Source organism: Erigeron canadensis, chromosome 7, assembly GCF_010389155.1.
Source record: "Erigeron canadensis isolate Cc75 chromosome 7, C_canadensis_v1, whole genome shotgun sequence".
NCBI lineage: Eukaryota > Viridiplantae > Streptophyta > Magnoliopsida > Asterales > Asteraceae > Erigeron > Erigeron canadensis.
Genome location: NC_057767.1, coordinates 24,931,726 through 24,949,392, shown reverse-complemented (window position 1 = coordinate 24,949,392; position 17,667 = coordinate 24,931,726). Strand labels below are relative to the sequence as shown.

Sequence of the window (17,667 nt, the reverse complement as noted above, 5' to 3'; positions counted from 1 at the left end):
AGGGACTATTCAGATCAGTATCGGCTCCGAAAGAGCCAGTTCAAGAGAGCCCACTTTTCCAAAAGGGGGGCCTGGATGCAATTGCCTAGTTGGAACAAGCTGTTCCCCCAGAGGGTATGTCGCAGGAGGACTGGAGAGCTTTGTAGGGGTATTACCAGAGGGAGGACAAGGTCAAGAAGTCAGAGACAAACAGCACGAACAGGGGCAAGCAAGTTCTTGCGGGGACCCATGGTCGTAAGTCTTACTCTGAGTACGTCCACCAGGAGAAGGTTAGTTATGAATTATATATGTATTAAATATATATACTTGTGTTTAAAAGTATAAGTTAAATAATGTATATATCTTATGATATATATGTATTAAATATATATACTTGTGTTTAAAAGTATAAGTTAAATAATGTATATTTCTTATGATATATATGTATTAAACTAGCTAATCAACCCGAGTAATTACCCGGGCATGATTAGAAAAATATAAATAAAACTTTTATTATTTGACTATAAAAAAACTAAATATGAACCTTTATGTTCTACGGCTAATCTATGGAAGTGATAAATAATTACTCCCGCTGAAATCATTACCACATATTAGTAACTCAAAACTTAAAATAGAAATTGTATTAGTAAAACCATCCAACGATTCGTTTTAGAAGGTAACTAACTTGTAAAAGTCATGTTACCTGCATTTTATCCAACAATTATCTTATGTTCTATTACACAAGGTGCCATTCGTGTAATCTAAAGACATGTACCATTACATAGCTTTGACTTGATAACTCGTAATTCTTAATCTCCTTACTAATAAAGACTTGATTGATGAAAATAGAACCTTCATAAATTCAAATAAAACATAAAATTATTAAAGATATAACAAAAATCCAAACATATCTATAGAATCCAAAATTACCGGTAACATTATAACTTATGATAAATATCGTTTGTTGGACATCTTTGATAGCCTTTGAAGCAAATGCAACTTGATCTAAATAAAATATTTGGTTGTATAGTATGTCCGTTGTTCCTCGTACATGAAAATGGGTGGAGGTTCTAGGCATGAATAAAAAGTTGGAGATTGCACAAATTCATATATGCTCTACAACATAGTCCAATCGCTTCAATTTATTTCCATGAGCTACATGCCTACATTCTATTCTACTTGAGAATCTGATCTCCTTAATTTTCACAGCTTCTTTAGGGGGCCATGACGGGTTCCTTTGATTTGTTCTTTATATCTGGCAAGTTCCCCATCAAGTTGCTTGATTTTCTCATCCACATACTCGCGTCTTATATTGATCTAAAAAAGCAATCAATAGTAACCAAACGTTTGTTAATACATAACAGATTTGAAGTTTCATTAACTCGTAGAGCAATGAAGGATGAAGGAAGCTTCACAAGATAAAGAGCATACTTTGTTCAGTGGGACCATATTAAGAATTGGTAACTTCTTTTAATTAGGACTTAACTAAGCACGTGCATTTGTCTCGATTCCCCCTCAGTTCCTTCACTGCACATCTCAACTAAGATTCTTACGCATGATTAATCTGCTACATTGTTTGAATTTTGAGGTCACGAGATGTGGTAACATGTCCAAATGGGTTTGTGTCCAAACAACAAATGTGTTAGTTTGAGTCAAAGCGGGTATGGATAACCTACACACTACTTTATCCATTTTAAACGTATCAAATAGAGGTTTACTAAAAACTTACAGTTATAGTTAAAATCCAAATTCTAAACGACTACTCATGAGGTTCTATGCATTTTAATTAGATTTTATATAACTTTCGATCTGTCCTTTCTTAGCTATAAGTTAAGCAACTCATTCCATTTTACTCGATGATAAATAACCTATATCCACCCATTTATATGTAATTTACAATACCTGCAAAAAAGTATATTGAACTGAAATGACAATTTTTACCTGAATATGTCCTTGCAGAAACTTGACGTACTTAACCACCTCTTCTAGCATGGGCTGCCGTATAAGTTTCCTACAGCAAATCCTATTATACATTAGAGCATCTCAATAACTTAAAGCTAAAGAAACAGTAAAGCAACATTATATGGCCAGAACACAACAGACTTCGTGCTACTACTACACCATAGTTTCCAGCTCAAAGATGGCTAATGGTGCCACAATGACTACTTATTTTATGAAAAAAAAGATAATGTGAAATGGTCATGTATATTTGGATCCCCTTTACATATGTTTTGTTTATTTGCTCTGCAATTTTGTAAATGATAGCGAAAGAAGAGCAGTTAAAAGGGTCAGTAAAACTTTTGAGCTAGGCTCTAAGCTAGCCACAATTATTTTTTCACAGACCTAAGAGAAGCTGCATACTATTGACTACTAAACACCTTGCAAACATGGATGTCTTTGCTCTAACGGTATATATAAAGGTAAATAAGCTTGGTTTCATGCATAGACTTACCTTGGTTTTAGCTAGGCAGCGTTCCTTCACCACAATTCCACTACCTAATAGTAAGCTGAACCAGTTCCTAGAAAAACAATCTAAACAGTTAGGATTGCTGATCAACTGGGAAGCCGGCTTGTGGACATAACCGGCCACATCACGCTCAAATAGAACACATGAGATGAAACCTGTAGCATCTTGAACACAAAGCTGAATCTTAATCCTTAATTTTAATAGAACATTAGTTTTTAACCCATTGTTGTGAAATGTCCAAAATTGTATAACCAAAATTAGTGGAGTAAGTGCAAACTAATTAAACAAATAAGAGAACTAATATGATTATTAGTTCGGATAAACATTAGTTATGACACTGTAATCACCACATTTAAACCTACAACACCCTCATCATTGGAATCTTCATCAACCAGTTTGTAACGACCATCAACTTTTTTTAAGCATTTGGTGCAAGCATGGTAGAAACAACCAAATTCAGTCTAAATTTGAAGACTAAACATCACCATGAGTTATAATATTTACTATCCTAATAACATAACCTTAACAGAAAACAATCTCATTTGGTTTAAATACCCATTGGAAAAAATGAACTAAAGTAAGATAAATTTATCACTAACATTTTAACAAACACTTGATGTGCTTCAATATTTTGTTCTACATTCACAATGAAAATTGAAATAGGTGGATTTATGATATAAAAAAACCTAATCGATAAAAATAAAATCACAAATATGAAACAATTAATAAAAAATATGGATCAATACTAACCAGTAAACTAAAAGTTCAAGACAACTGTATATATCTTCTTCACTAAACCTCATTAATCTCTATAATAAAAAAAAAAAAGCTGCAATATAATTATCATTGAGCAAAGCTGGATAATCTATGAATCCATGGATTGAAGATGGAAGTTTTTTTTTCAATAAAAGTTGGGTAAAGATAGATGAAGAAGAGAAAAAAAAAAAAAAAAAAGATATACTCCGTATTATATTTTTTTAAAAGAAAGGGATATTGGAAAGGTGGCATGCTGCCACGTGTAAGCTGTTTAAAGGCTTTTATCAAATAGAAAGATATATATACTTGTGTTTAAAAGTATAAGTTAAAAAAATGTATATTTCTTATGATCTATATGTATTAAATATAAATACTTGTGTTTAAAAGTATAAGTTAAAGAATGTATATTTCTTATGATATATATGTATTAAATATATATACTTGTTTTTAAAAGTATAAGTTAAAGAATGTATATGTCTTATGATAAATTGATGTGTTTACAGATTGAAAATAACCAGGACGTGGACTTGGTGGATTTGTTCGAGATTAAGCACAAGAAGAAGAAGGATAAAAAATGGGAACACCCCATGGCTGAAGAAATACATGTAAGTTTATATTTTTTAGTATTAAATGTTAATTAATCAACCTTATGTATAATGTAACGTTTTTTACAGTCTCAGCTCAAGAAGAAGAAGGAGGAGGCTGAACAGGACCCCGTTCCAACACCAGATCCTGACATTGTCATGGATGTGCGGGGACCCCGGGCGGGGCATCGTCGAGGCATAGGGCGGGTCATCAGGCATATGGGTACCCAGGCGTATGACTATACGCATCTTACAGAAGGACAGCCACGTGCATCATTCGACTTGAACAATGACCCACCTCAGACTAGCCAGAATTCCTCCTTATTTGAGAAATTATTTAACTATGCTATTTATGCACATACTCCTTTTCCTCCTCATCCGTCCCAGCAGCTTCCCACAGCCCCTCAATTCTGTCGGATCGTATCATGTCAATTTGGATGATGATGATGATGATGATGAGAGCGATGATGTATTTTCTGGTTATAAACAATATATTTTGTATCGTATGAATTATGTTTGTGGTGTATATGTATTTATCTTTTCGGATGTGTTGATGATGTTGCTCATAATAACCAAAAAAAACGTAAAAAAGAAAAATGCCTAATCTATATAAATAAATAATAACAAAAACATCAAAGATAGCTATAGAATACGTCAACTATTATTAGTAATCATCATAACAAATATAAGTAAAAAAATACATCAACTATATCTATTACTTATAATAACTATTATTACATACGTTAAAGAATTACAAACAAATAATTATACGATATAAATAAACTATTCAAGGATCTCATATCCCGTAGGTGCCTTATTAGCTTGAATGTGTCTGTGGTACTCAGCCAAACGGTCTTTGTACTTCGGATGTCTTACCCAGGCCTGCGATGCAGGTTTATCATGTCCCCAAGGTTTATCATGTCCCCAAGCTGAGGTGTAAGGCATTGGGCAGTCCTTATCTAAAAAAACCGTAACAAAATGTGTCGACCCCGATACCAGGGCAATGCATATCAGGTCGTCTATGTATAGCTCGCCTGGCCCCTTCCAAAAAGGAAAACATGTGATGTTCTCCTCTAGACTTAAACAGCTAATTATTACACCCGACGCATTAGACAGAAGCATAGCGCAATATGGATTCATCATCCAGTAATCTTGTGGGCGACCATTTGGATAAGACATTGATAGCAAAGTGTGTATGTGTTTAGCGTCACCAGCGAATGCACCCTCATAGTATCCGCGCCTGGACTCATACTCCTCTAGCATTAGTTTGCGAATCCACTCGAATTTTTGCTCGTTTTCACCCAAAGCAACAGCCAGTGCCCGAAACCCACAGTTACCATCAGACTGTACATTTTTTATATTGACAACGTATCTTTGATAGAACTTAGGGAGCTGACCTAAGTAATGACTCATGTCAAACGATGTTGACTCACTCTGGAAAAAGTTGTGTGTAAACGGTTCAGGGTTGTTCAGTGGATTTTGTGTATTCTGTGTAATGGGTGTCGAGAATAACCGATCAACAAAGCTATATGTTTCTTCTTGTGTTTGGTTATTCTGGTCTCCGAAATAACTTTGTGTGTCTGCGAAACGTGAATCGCTACCCACATACGAACTATGTCTGCCACTTTGTCCCCAGTATAGTTTGTTATAAGGTTCGCCAAAGGAATCTGTATTTCCCGGGATGTTAAACTCGTAACCCACATACCCACTCTGCCTACCACTTTGACCCCATAATACTTTGTTATATGGTTCGTCTACATTGTCTGGCACGTTCATTAATAGGCCCACATAATTACTTTGTCTCCCAATTTGACCCCATTCGGGCTGGCTTTGAGCCCAATTTGAACTGGTTCCCACATGATCATTGTGCCTCCCACTTTGAGGTGATTGTGGTTGGCTTTCAATTTCATTGAAGAAATGTGATTGTGTTTCTGCGAAAAAAGAACTAGTGCCCACATGATCACTCTGTCTCCGACTTTGAGGTGATTGTAATTGACTTTCCGTTTCTTCGAAAAAACGTGATTGTGTGCTCATGTATTCACTGTGTCTCGCATACTGGCCTTCTCCAAATGCACATGACGGCTGCGAAAATTGATCGGAGAACTCCCCCATGGACTGGGTATCTTGGATTTTTGAGACCGGAGGGTGCTGTGTTTGTCGCTGGTCTGTTATGTTCGGGCGCCTGCAAAAAAAAAAAAAAAATTAATTACACTTACAAGTATACTAACAAATAGGGGGCAATTACAAAAAAAATAAAAATAAAAATAAAATAAAAAAATAAAAAAATCAATTAATTAACTGTAGTTCGAATTATGATCCGACATACTTGAGGTATATTTTTCTTTGACCCGATTGGTCTTCCACGTTTATTTTTAATAACAGAAGGGTCCTTGATTTTCATTCTCCCCAAATAGACGATGTCTTTTAATTTAGAAATCCAGTTTTTGCGATTTGACTTCGGTTGATCCTTAAACTGGACTTTAACATCCTCTACTAATTCGTCAATAGCTTCGTCATCGTCAGAGTCTTTTCGATGATCGTTGTCCGGTAGACATGTTGACGGTGTCAGGTCTAGCTTTCTCCAAAAGTCATTTATATTATGCACCTTAACACGTTTGTCTACATTTTTGACGAAAAATATTTACAATATTTATGCATTTACCAAAAAAAAAACATGAATTACCTATATTTCAATAAACTTACTGCAATGCATGTACGCAGCTAGACAGCAGGCACATGGAAGGCCACAACTAATCCACACCTTACACCCGCAATTAAGTCTTTTCCGATCTCATTTTTTAATCGTTTAATTTCATCGACCATCATATCAAGAGCTGTCATAGATACAACACAAAGCAGGTCTTTTAAACATGGGTAGTTGTGTTTACCAGCTCTATAAATCCTGCTTTCCTCCAGTTGGCCCTTGATTTCTGTATCTTGTCCGAGGAGGATATCATTAACACATTGAATTATTCTTTGAAATGTACATCTCCCCTGCAACTCGGACTTGAGGAGTGAATGCTCAGCCTCAACTCTGTTGGTAGTGTAGTTGCGGTAGTTGAGGTGCTGATCGACCCAAAAGGACACAAACTTTTCCTTGTATGGGAAAAGCCACTCCTTCTGCAGGTACTTGTAAACCTCTGTCAATTTAACATTTAATTAGCTTGTGTGGGTATATGTGATTTACCAAAAATTAAAAAATAAAAAACTTCAAAAGCACTTCACTTACTGTCTAAACGGGGACCCATCTTCTCTTTTAAATCTGATAAATCGTTGGTGTACTCTTCTAGTGTGCGGGACTCGTAAAGTTTTTTCCACCATCCGTAAAAAAGCCCCCATTTCCCTTCCCCTTTTAACGATGGCATGCTAAATTTGTCTATGTTCCTCCATATGTGCACTCTACACAGTAAATGGTATGCTTCAGGCATAACGATTTTGCATGCTTTCATTAACACCAGATCCCTGTCCATGAGTACCACGCGCACAGCAAACCCTTCACCTAACGTCTACTTCAAACACTCCAACACCCATCTATAATTATGCTCTTGTTCGCTTATGATAAACGCATATGATATGCTAAAGGTCCTGTTTGTTGGAGTGACACCAACGATCTCGACCAACGGCATGTTGTACAAATTAGTTTTGTACGTGGCGTCTATTTGGATAACATAAGGAAATGCACGCCACAACTTAAATGATGTCGGATGTATAAAAAACAGATTCTCCAACTGACCAGATACACTCTTTGTTGTATGATAATACAAGTAATTATGCTCCTTAAGCAAACTGAACATAACCTGTTTCGTTTGAACAATATGGCGTACATATGTCGTTTCAGATACTCTATCATAGTAAATAAATAAAAAGATATGTAAATTTGATATAATATACCTGCATTGGAGTGTTCCCATGTTTTTCGGCCGCCTTCTTCCGCATAGCTTTTTGGAAATTGTAAATGTCATCACTGCGGGTCAAGTTTCCTGAAAAATTTTCTTTCAATAGCTTTAACATCTTACGGGGCGTAGTACCGCGATGATATTCATCTTCCAGAAATGATCTCTCCTCTTCAGTCAACCTTCTTGCGTACGCGTAACCCTCCAGATTCTCAGCTGGATAGTGATTATGTGTGTCGTCTACAACGGTTACCCTCCAACCATCATCAGTCAAACGGCCGATTAATCTAAAGGGGCACTGACATTTAAGTGTCTTTTTAACGAGCTCGCCTATCCTATCATCCATTTTCCCAGAAAGATTACAGACTATCGTCACTTTATTTTTTACACCAGCTAAGTTGGAATTTGTTCGTCGTTTGATTAACACATAACCAAGCTGCAATCCTGTACTTTTGGCCCAGTTGAACAATTCTTCGTGTGAATCGAACACCTAAATTAGTTTTTTTTTAAATTATCATTAATTTGTATACTTATAAATATCTAACACCTAAAAATTTATCGTTATCTCAACTTGTGAGACTTATATTATTATTTAATAACTTGATTGAACATTAATAAAAAAAATTTGTTCAATGGTGTTTTATTAAATTGAATTTAGAACTAATCAATAGCTTTAGATTACTAATTTAGGGGCATTATCTACTAGCTTTAAGTATAACTATGGCTTGCGGGATCGTAAACAATCTAACTAACACGTATATAATATTTAAAAAGTAAGGTTGTTACTGTTGTAGCGTGGTCAGGTCCCAATGTCATATAGATTGTGAGTTTAATTAGTGTAAAAAGGCCTCGTTTGTATGCATAGGTATACATATATTTCTAAATTCATTTTCCTTCCTTTAATCACAACCTACTTATCATTATGAATTACAAATGTTGGGTAAGCTTAAAACATGTCAATCTTATTTTTGGGTTGTTAGACAGATTTTTCCAAAATCTGTGTACGAACTTGAAGCACGAAAAATGTGGCTCAAGATGGACGAACTGGGCAAAACTCATAAAATAATAAAATGTAGCCCCATGAGTTAAGTTTCACCTCCAACTGGAATCAGGTCAAAAGACCAAACAGAACTCCAGATATGGCCGTTCTACCAAAAATGGTCAGATCTAATTTCCTGCTGTAACTTTCACTTTGCAACAAGCATAACTATAACATATAGAGATTAACACATCATATAATAGTGAAAAGGCATCAAGCTTTCATTCCAATAATCCAATATCAGTTTACAAAATTGCCATATGCCAACAAACATGTGATCATAGTCACACAACCACAAACAAGTTCAAGAAAACCATAACAAAGTACAAACATTGGTCTACCGAATAAGTTTATGAATAAAACATCCTTAGGGTCATTTCCTAAGCACAAGAGCCACAACAATGGAGCAAAGGGCTGCAAGAACGCATCCCATCATGAAAATCACTTCGTTGATTCGGCGTATTCCATCTATAGCCATCCCCGCTTCATCTCCCGTTTGGCGCATTATTCCCAACGCCCTTTCCATCATCACCTCTTGTGTTCTCACCCGAACCCTTGCATCACGTAAGCCATTGGCAATGCCCCACACTCGATCTCTCTCCTCCCGTGTCATTCCCATAGGAGCTGGAGGTGGTACCCCAAAAACGGGACGTGGGAGGTCTTCTCCATGTCTTGGGCCGAAGTGAAAAGGATGATGGTGAGGGAGGCGCGGGTGGAAGTGTGGGTCATGGGCTGGAAATCGCCCATCACCTACATTCATCGCCACATTTTGTCTTGGTGAGGGCGAGCGGCGTACGGGTTGGCTAGAGGCAACGCTCCTAGCATCACCGTTTGACGGGTCCTCCATTGGTTCGGACTCCTCCTCTTGTCGTGAGGGCTGTTGGGAGTCCATTGTGGGCTCCGTTTCCTCGCTCTCTTGTCTCTCTTGCCTTTCACGGACCATGTCTACAAACGCATAAATGTATCCTGCGTGTCCGGGAGATCTTGATGTTCCGCTTCTTTGTGACATATCGTTTCCTACATAAGTTACATAAAACATAAAATGACGACTCCCAAGCTTCACGACCGAGCAATGACATGACCATTCAGAACCGACGTATGCCAAAACTACTAACGATCAACTCGACACTCACGGCTCGCATAACCATATATAATCAACGAAATGACTAGAATTTAACTTGTGCATAGCTCTTGTGTATTATATCTAAATAGGCAAAGTAATACTAGCCAAGTGGGGTTATTAACTAAGGGCTATGATAAGTAATGCAAACATTGGATTTGGTTATGTATGTTTTGCACCAAGAATCGTTTTAAAGCTTTATTTTCAAAAGACTCATTTTGAATATTCCTTAAACAACCATTTCGATCATTCCATATTAAATTTTTAATTAGGCATAGTTGATCAGGCTATGCATAAGTAAAACAAGAATACTTAATAATCAACTCAATTGTTTAAGAAATATTCGACTCGTTTTGAAAATACGTAGGTTATAGCAAAAATTCTCTATAACCTTGGCTCTTGATACCATTTTTCTGGAACACCCCGACTAAGGCGGAAACACGAAGTATCACAGAACGACATGGTACAAAAGATTTAGAGATAAAACATCAACATCAAGTTTTAAATATCATTCGAAATCAAAGACAACAAGTTCAAGATAACGTTTTAGAATCCATTACATAACCATAATCCATAAATGAAAAACAAATTGTTCGCATTACAAGTCAACCGAATAACAAGCAAGTACAATCCATAAGGCGGTCCAAGTTACGAACCTAATGCTCTAAACCTGAAAAGCATGAAGAAAAAGTGTCAAGTATGAGAGTTGAGTGAGTTCATAGGTTTTTAATTAATAACCAATTTATATTCCAACCATATTCAAGATAATAAGTCATAAAAACCTTCAAGTATTCTTTCAAATATTCATTTCCAAAACGTATGTTCAATTCATAATATTTATTCATATTAACATCAATATCATTTAACCACGAGTATATATTCAATATATCAAATTTAATTTGACCACACGGGCATAATTTCAATAACTTTTGATGAGTAAGATGCTTGAGCCACTACTACTACCATTTTCATGTCCAAACAACATTTTAATTCATTTCATAGCACAAGCTGTCAATCAAGTGCTTTATTTATAAATAGGGTCGCGCCATGGAGACGACCATTTAATTTAAGGTAGCTAGAGCTCCACTCCGGTCGGACTGGAAGAGAAGGTCGTCACAAAGGCAACCAAACTTCCACCGTTACGCTCCGGGTGGGTGGACGAATCCTAGTTGCGCAACTATCTAACTACAAGCCTCCGCTTTCGGAGTAAATAGTAGTGTACTGAAAGAAAACAGGTTGACAGAACTCAAGCTCATCATATAACATTTAGCACATTAAACATACGATATAACTTCATTTCATAATTATATTATCAAAAATCATTTTATATATATGTATATATATAAAAGCAAATTTCATTTATATATCATGTTTTTCACCCCGATAGTTAAACACATAAAGTAGTTTGAAAGGGGGCTATGACTCACTTGTTTTGAGAGAGATAGAGAGCTGTTCAAATGCGTGGAGAGTGCCTAGTGGTGTCGCCCCTTAAGCAAGCCTAAACCATGGTATTCAAAAATATACACAATATACACAACGTAAGTGTGTGTTGCATGAACTAGTAAACTAGATTATGAGATGTACGCTAGTAGACTTGTCCATCTTTGGTTGTTTAATTATGGTATTCAAGTACATTATGTTGTTCATCTCCTTTGGTTGGAAAGTATTTGGTGATCAAGGTCATTTATACGATTTTTGTACGTTTATTGAAATTTCGGTAGTTTAACTTTGTTTTATATATATTTTCCATTGCATACTTTGTTTAATAAGAACATTTGACATTTGTGTTCTTATAATGTTAATGTTGATATTTTTACTGATTTATAATTATTTATTTAATTTAATATTATTTAATTAATTATTTATTTACTTTATTGATTTATTAGTTAAATAATTCTTTATAATTATTTTTAAGTTTTTAAATTATCTTTAAAATTCATGGATAATTACTTATGGATTATTTAATGATTTTTATACTTCTTGATTTATAATATTATGATTTATACTTATATTTATGTATTTCTATTTAATTATTTGATAATAGTGATTAATAAGTGATTTTACTAAATAATTTACTTTTAAATTGTATAGTTCTTATTTCTTTGCTTATAATTATTTTTCCCCCAGTAGGTTTTGGTCACTTTTATCATTAGTTATGTAGTTTTGATCAGATTCATAATTTACACAATTTATTAATTAATTTTTATACCTTTTAATTACCATTTTAATTCATTAAATCATAGAAATTCTTACAAGTCACCACAAAAGCTTTTGTCCAAAAATCCCAGGCCTTTTAGGCAACTTATATCAATAAAAATTTATATCAATTCAACCTCTCTTGTGTCTTTGTAATTTAAGGACTTTTAAGCATAAAAATCGTTTACTGAAATAACGTAAGCCTCATTTCTTAAGCAATTTAGGTACTTCAAAAAGGATTTTTGCTCTTGTTTCATTTTGTCCAGAAAGTGCATCATATTTTGATGATTCAAGTCGTGAGAGTGGTGGTGGTGTGATATGTGTAATTTTGTGCTTTCGGTTAGTGATTATTTGAACCGAAAAGGTGATTTTTGAGCTTGTTATTGCCATGCATCAAATGACTTGACTTTTATACTTTTGAAACACATTTCATGCTAACTTTTATAGATCTAACTTTCCAACAACAAAAGTCCATATCTTTATCAAATTTCCAGAAACTCATACTTCAAAATATATAAAAACATGACCATCTTTCAAAGGAAAACTACTTTACAAGCTATTTAATCCATAACAACACTTTTGGGTCTTAAACTAGTTAAATCCTTGGATCTTTCTTCATGGATTCAACATGCATGAGCATGGAAAGAAAGATCCTATTAACTTTGCCATCATCAAGTGCATATTCAAGAGAAAACATAAAGAAAACATAACCTTTTGATAAAACCTTTTTAATAAAAACAAGAACAAGATTAAACTAGTAAAGAGATGAAGATATATACCCTTGAAGAACACTTTTTGGTGATGAAAATGGTGCAGATTTTCATGGCCTTTAACCTCCAATAAACCCTTATTCAAACCTTGAAACAACCCTTACTTTGTAGCTTAATGTAACCCTTGTTTAATCTAACCTAAACCCTTATTATTATTACAAGTTTAAGTTGATTTTTCTCCCCTCTTTCTTGATATATGGCTGCCGAACTTTAGAAGAGAAAAGGGAGAGGAGAAGAGTTTCTTTGAGAGAGAATGAAGGCTAGTAGGTGTAAAGTGTGAGAAGTGTGTTTTGTGTGAGTTTCAAGAGTGAGTTGGAAGAAGTAAAAATTCAAAATGTGGAGTGTGTGTGTGTGTGAAGGGGGTCGGCCTCTTTAGGGGTATTTGGAGGGTTTCCATCTTTTTTTTTATATAAATGTTGTAGGTATATTTGTATATATGTATAGGTTGTAAGTATATAGTTTGTAAGAGTATATTGTGTTTATTTGTAATGTTAGTGGATTATTTATCCTAGTATATGCATATGTATATATGCCATGTGTATATATGTGTATGTATATGTATTTTTCTGTTTTAAGTTTACTACATGGCTCATTGGTTGTAAATCTTATATTTATATTAAACATACATACATATTCTTATTATTATTCAAGCATTTTTATGTACATAAAGAACTTACAATTATTTCTAGGTGTTCATACTATTTCCATGATCAAATATTATTTAGTTGGCTTGATGGTTAAATTGTTAGGCATTTACAAGTATTTTTAATCGCTAACTCAACTTGTGAGACTTATATTATTATTTACGAGCATGGTACCCGCGCAATGCGGCGGTGATGACGAAGACAGTGACGTGGTGGCATCGACGGATGGTGACGGCGGCGGCGATCGTTGGTGGCGGCAGATGCGTCAAATGGTGTAGGTAGTTGATATAAAGATATTTGATTTGAAATAGTAGTGTATCTCTTTTAGGAGATAGTGGAATGATTGTGTAAGTTAATTCATTAAGAGTAAAATGATAATTTTGCATGTCCCAAAAATGTTAACTTTTCAACATGGGGTATAATTTTTATATAGTAGTATAGATAAGTTGGTTAATTATTTATTAAAATTTTGTTCAATGGCATTTCATTGAATTAAACTTATCACTAATAATAGCTTTAGATTGATAATTTAGGGGCATTATCTACTAGCTTCAAGTATAACTATGGCTTGCGGGAACATAGACAACCTAACTAGCACGTATATAATATTTAAAAAGTATGGTTGTTACATTATTTATTCTCTTGCAAGCATTTAAACTAATTGTTAATGATCCCAACACCATTCTTGATTTACTAACGCATGAAGTTAAAGAACTTGGACCTGACGAAAAAGAGGTACTTATTCTATATCCTTGCTAATTAGATAATTCACTACATCTTGTGTTGTTATTCTTTAATGATATATACTTACACAAGAAGGATTTGCAATTAATCTAAGTACCAAAAGTTTTTCCTACTTTGTCTAATGAAGTCAATGATCTATTAGTGAAACTTATTAGAAGTTTTTCCTGATTGATTGCTGCTCCTCCTTATAATCTTGTCACTTATATGGACGTGTCGTCTTTGATTTGAAGTTTGGGATGGGAAGTGATTGTGGTGGTTCTTGTAGTTATTTGCTTATTCACTAAGTAACAAAGTTTTAGAGATATCAACTTTATTTGTCGTGTTTCCCCGGTTTATAGAGGTGGGTCATGGTATACAACCTGCTATGTTTTTCCTATTTTAAGCATGATTAGTCTGCCTTGATGAATGTGGTAGGTCTCCAAATACTTATCTGTATTTTAAATTCTTTTTCAATTTCTAGGACACATCACACAACTATCCACTGAATGCTTTTCGGAAGGCACACCATTAATGTCACATGAGGTTTGCATACATGCTCGTTATTCATTATTTTGACAATTCAATTTTTTGTTTTCCAACGTATCAGAGTATATGTGGTTGTATATGTTTATAATAGATCATGGAGTTTGTTAAATTTTAACTTGTAGAGATCTTCGGAAGTGCAAGAAAGTTACATCACAACTCATAGATTTAGTAGTTGCAATGAGGATAAACTCATAGAAATAATGAAATGTGTAGCTTATAGAAGTATAATGACTTAAAACTTATGTAGTTTGTGAATTTTGTGAGATACATTTAGTACTTAACACTTAGTTTGTGTATAGCTCATAGAAATCATGAATTACGTAGTTTGTGGAAAATATGAGAATCTCATTTCTATTATTTCCGGTGTATGTACAGGTATTATCCATGTGGATATCATTACTGTATACTTGTCCAGGTTACGAGTATTAAAGTAGCTAATAAAGTACGTATTACATGACACTATATTGATGGCAAATGGGATGTGTAAAATATCTTCAAACTTCGAAAGTTTGAACAATTAAGCTAATTATTTTCATACATAAAAGTGTGAGTATATAAAAGTGTGAAATACTCAGTGTGAATTATTTTGACAAATATGTTTACACTTTCAAGTGTGAAGTATTATAGTAAAGTATTCACAATTTTAAATGCGAAGAATTATGACAATTTATTTACACTTTGAAGTGTGAAGAATTATTACAATATGTTTACGCTTTCAAATGTGAGGGGTTGACATTATTTTGTAACACCTATTCTTTTCACACCCCATTAAAATGTGAATTATATTTTTTTACACAATTTCAAATGTGAATAACTCAACTAAAAGCATGTGAATAATCCACCATTTTGTTGTAGTGATTATTATTATTAAGGTATAATTGGTTTTAGTTGATTCGGTTTCACATAACAATTTGGATAGTTTGGTTTGAAAAATCGTTGAATCATATGTATTGGTTCGGTCGACATTTTAGACTAAAATCGTCCAAACAGGACTATACACATCCCTACTAATTGTTACTATAACCAACTATTCTACCAAACACAACTACTCTCGCTAGCGAGGTGTCATGTAGTCCTTGGACGAAGATGCCTAAGTCGTATCATTATCTCCGCACAACGCATTTGTTTCGTCCTAATTCATACTCAATTTCTAATATAAAATGATAGAAACTTCTCAAATTAGAATTAAACACATGAATTATCATAAATTAAGAACATCACGATCCAATGCATTATCATAAATAAAGAACATGAAGTTCCAATGTGAAATTGTAGTAAAAAAAGCTTATCTATACTTTTATTATAAAAAAAATAGCACTTTATTTTTGAAAGTTTAAAAAAAATTAATATATTTTCATTTAGCATCACTTAAAATATTTTCACCTATATTACATCCTTAAATATTATTGATTAAATTACACTATCAATAGTTTATTTTATAAACTATCTTCGTTAACACTTTACGCCTCATCAACCACCAAGAGTTGCCCCCACCACCACATCGTCGTCACAACCACCGCCGTATTGCGCGGTTAACGTTTTAGTATTCATTAAATGCATGTATAAAGAATGTAATAATGCTTTCTAAATTGTCATTCCCTACAACTTTTTTAATATATCCTAATATTAAAAAACATTATGAAGCTAAACACGTCTAGAGTTTAGAAAGTATGCAATCATACCTAGTAAGTAATTCTGAACTTCAAAAACACGTCTAGAGTCAAGTCTTTAGAACCCGATGATGTTGAATAAGACGCCATTGAAGGTTTGCTATACTAATCTTGATAAACCTCATCTTTCCTAGTGATAAAGCTCCTATAACACAATAAAAGATACTTATTTAAACTTAAAGAAACATACATCAAATGCATTTCAAACTCAAAGTAAGAGAAATTCATAATACTCGTATTACATCTTCCTTAATCTTTGTGTTTTTCAAACCAAGACACGTTACAAGGGACAGAGGGAGCACCAATTTATTTTTCAAAATTTTGTGTAAAGTTTATGTTGAGTTTGCTGGTGTCAGACAAGAACCCAGGAAAAAAAAAAAAAAACCTCTAAAAAGAAATACTATAATATAATCAGTTTATTTTTATGAAGAAGAAAAACTCAAACTTAGATAAAATTACTTTGTAGATAAAAAGGAAAAAAAAAAAGTGAATAAATAATCAGGGAATACAGAAGATACATAACAAATCTGCGTAACTACCTTTGAAATTTTTCGGAGATCGATGCAAAGTATGAGAAACCTCTTAGATACGCAGACAAACAAAATCTTCAAAATAAATCTTAAATCTAAAAACAAGAAAGGAGGAGAAAGAAGGAACACAACAATTGGGTTTTAAACCAATCAGATCAAGGAACAAACTATAGCCTCCGGCCATCGTTCAGCTGCCACAATCTCTAACATATTTTGTATAGAAAAAAAAAAAACAAGATTCTATTTTTGTATTCTTTTTCTCGATAATTAAAAAAAAAAAAAAAAAAAACAAAGAGAATGAAAAATGGGAAGTAGGTGTTGAAATGAGGAGGTTGGCGGCTGTGGTTTGGTCGATAGGTTCAGATGGAAAGGTTGTTGTCTTGTTGATAGGTTTAAAATGTTCAAGGAAAATGATATGCGTATGTTTTTTTATGTCCATTATCGTCTTTCTTTGTAATGGTTAATAACTCCGGGTTCAACCCGAGCATTTTAATTAAGGATAATGATCAATCCTCCTAAGTTATTATCTTATAAATTCTCTTAATTAATAGGATTGTGACATGTACAAAATCAAAGGGTAAAATTTGGAAAGAAAATTAATGGATTACATATATTTACAAGTGGATATATTAGAGGATTTTTAGGAGGATTTATCATTTTCCTTTAATTAAAACTTTAAAACCAAAAATATATATATAATGTATGTAATTTTTGTTATTGAAATATTATAACTTGATATGAACATAATGA

The 17,667-nt window shown here is 33.8% G+C and overlaps 2 protein-coding genes and 1 long non-coding RNA gene across 7 annotated transcripts; all 3 read right to left on the bottom strand.

Moving 5' to 3' along the window:
* Positions 1-985: 985 nt before the first annotated feature.
* On the bottom strand, positions 986-3,388 carry LOC122606685. Its single transcript, XR_006324978.1, has 4 exons — positions 3,197-3,388; positions 2,432-2,498; positions 1,921-1,990; positions 986-1,296 (listed from the first exon to the last, which is right to left on the bottom strand). It is a non-coding gene; the product is annotated as an uncharacterized LOC122606685 (long non-coding RNA).
* Positions 3,389-4,502: 1,114 nt separating this feature from the next.
* On the bottom strand, positions 4,503-17,301 carry LOC122606682. 5 transcript variants are annotated; one of them, XM_043779526.1, is made up of 5 exons: positions 16,927-17,301; positions 16,400-16,532; positions 11,266-11,336; positions 10,495-10,508; positions 4,503-5,968 (listed from the first exon to the last, which is right to left on the bottom strand). In XM_043779526.1, the coding sequence occupies exon 5, from the start codon at positions 5,896-5,898 to the stop codon at positions 4,570-4,572; it is 1,329 nt and encodes a 442-aa protein (XP_043635461.1). In that variant the 5' UTR covers positions 5,899-5,968; positions 10,495-10,508; positions 11,266-11,336; positions 16,400-16,532; positions 16,927-17,301; the 3' UTR covers positions 4,503-4,569. The 5 variants fall into 5 exon arrangements, with proteins under 5 accessions (XP_043635461.1, XP_043635462.1, XP_043635463.1 ...); XM_043779527.1 differs by lacking the exon at positions 10,495-10,508; XM_043779528.1 differs by lacking the exons at positions 10,495-10,508; positions 11,266-11,336.
* On the bottom strand, positions 8,916-12,902 carry LOC122606684. Its single transcript, XM_043779530.1, has 2 exons — positions 12,814-12,902; positions 8,916-9,735 (listed from the first exon to the last, which is right to left on the bottom strand). Exon 2 carries the CDS (start codon positions 9,725-9,727, stop codon positions 9,092-9,094), a length of 636 nt encoding a protein of 211 aa, XP_043635465.1. The 5' UTR covers positions 9,728-9,735; positions 12,814-12,902; the 3' UTR covers positions 8,916-9,091.
* Positions 17,302-17,667: the final 366 nt, after the last annotated feature.

What these genes read in the sequence shown, in the direction of transcription:
- LOC122606682 (XM_043779525.1), bottom strand. Translation starts at nt 7,697, where the DNA reads ATGGGAACACTCCAATGCAG. An exon ending in ATGGGAACACTCCAATGCAG is followed by an intron (nt 5,969 to 7,677) that starts GTATATTATATC and finishes TTTTTTTTGCAG; the next exon opens with GCGCCCGAACATAACAGACC.
- LOC122606684 (XM_043779530.1), bottom strand. Translation starts at nt 9,727, where the DNA reads ATGTCACAAAGAAGCGGAACATCAAGATCTCCCGGACACGCAGGATAC.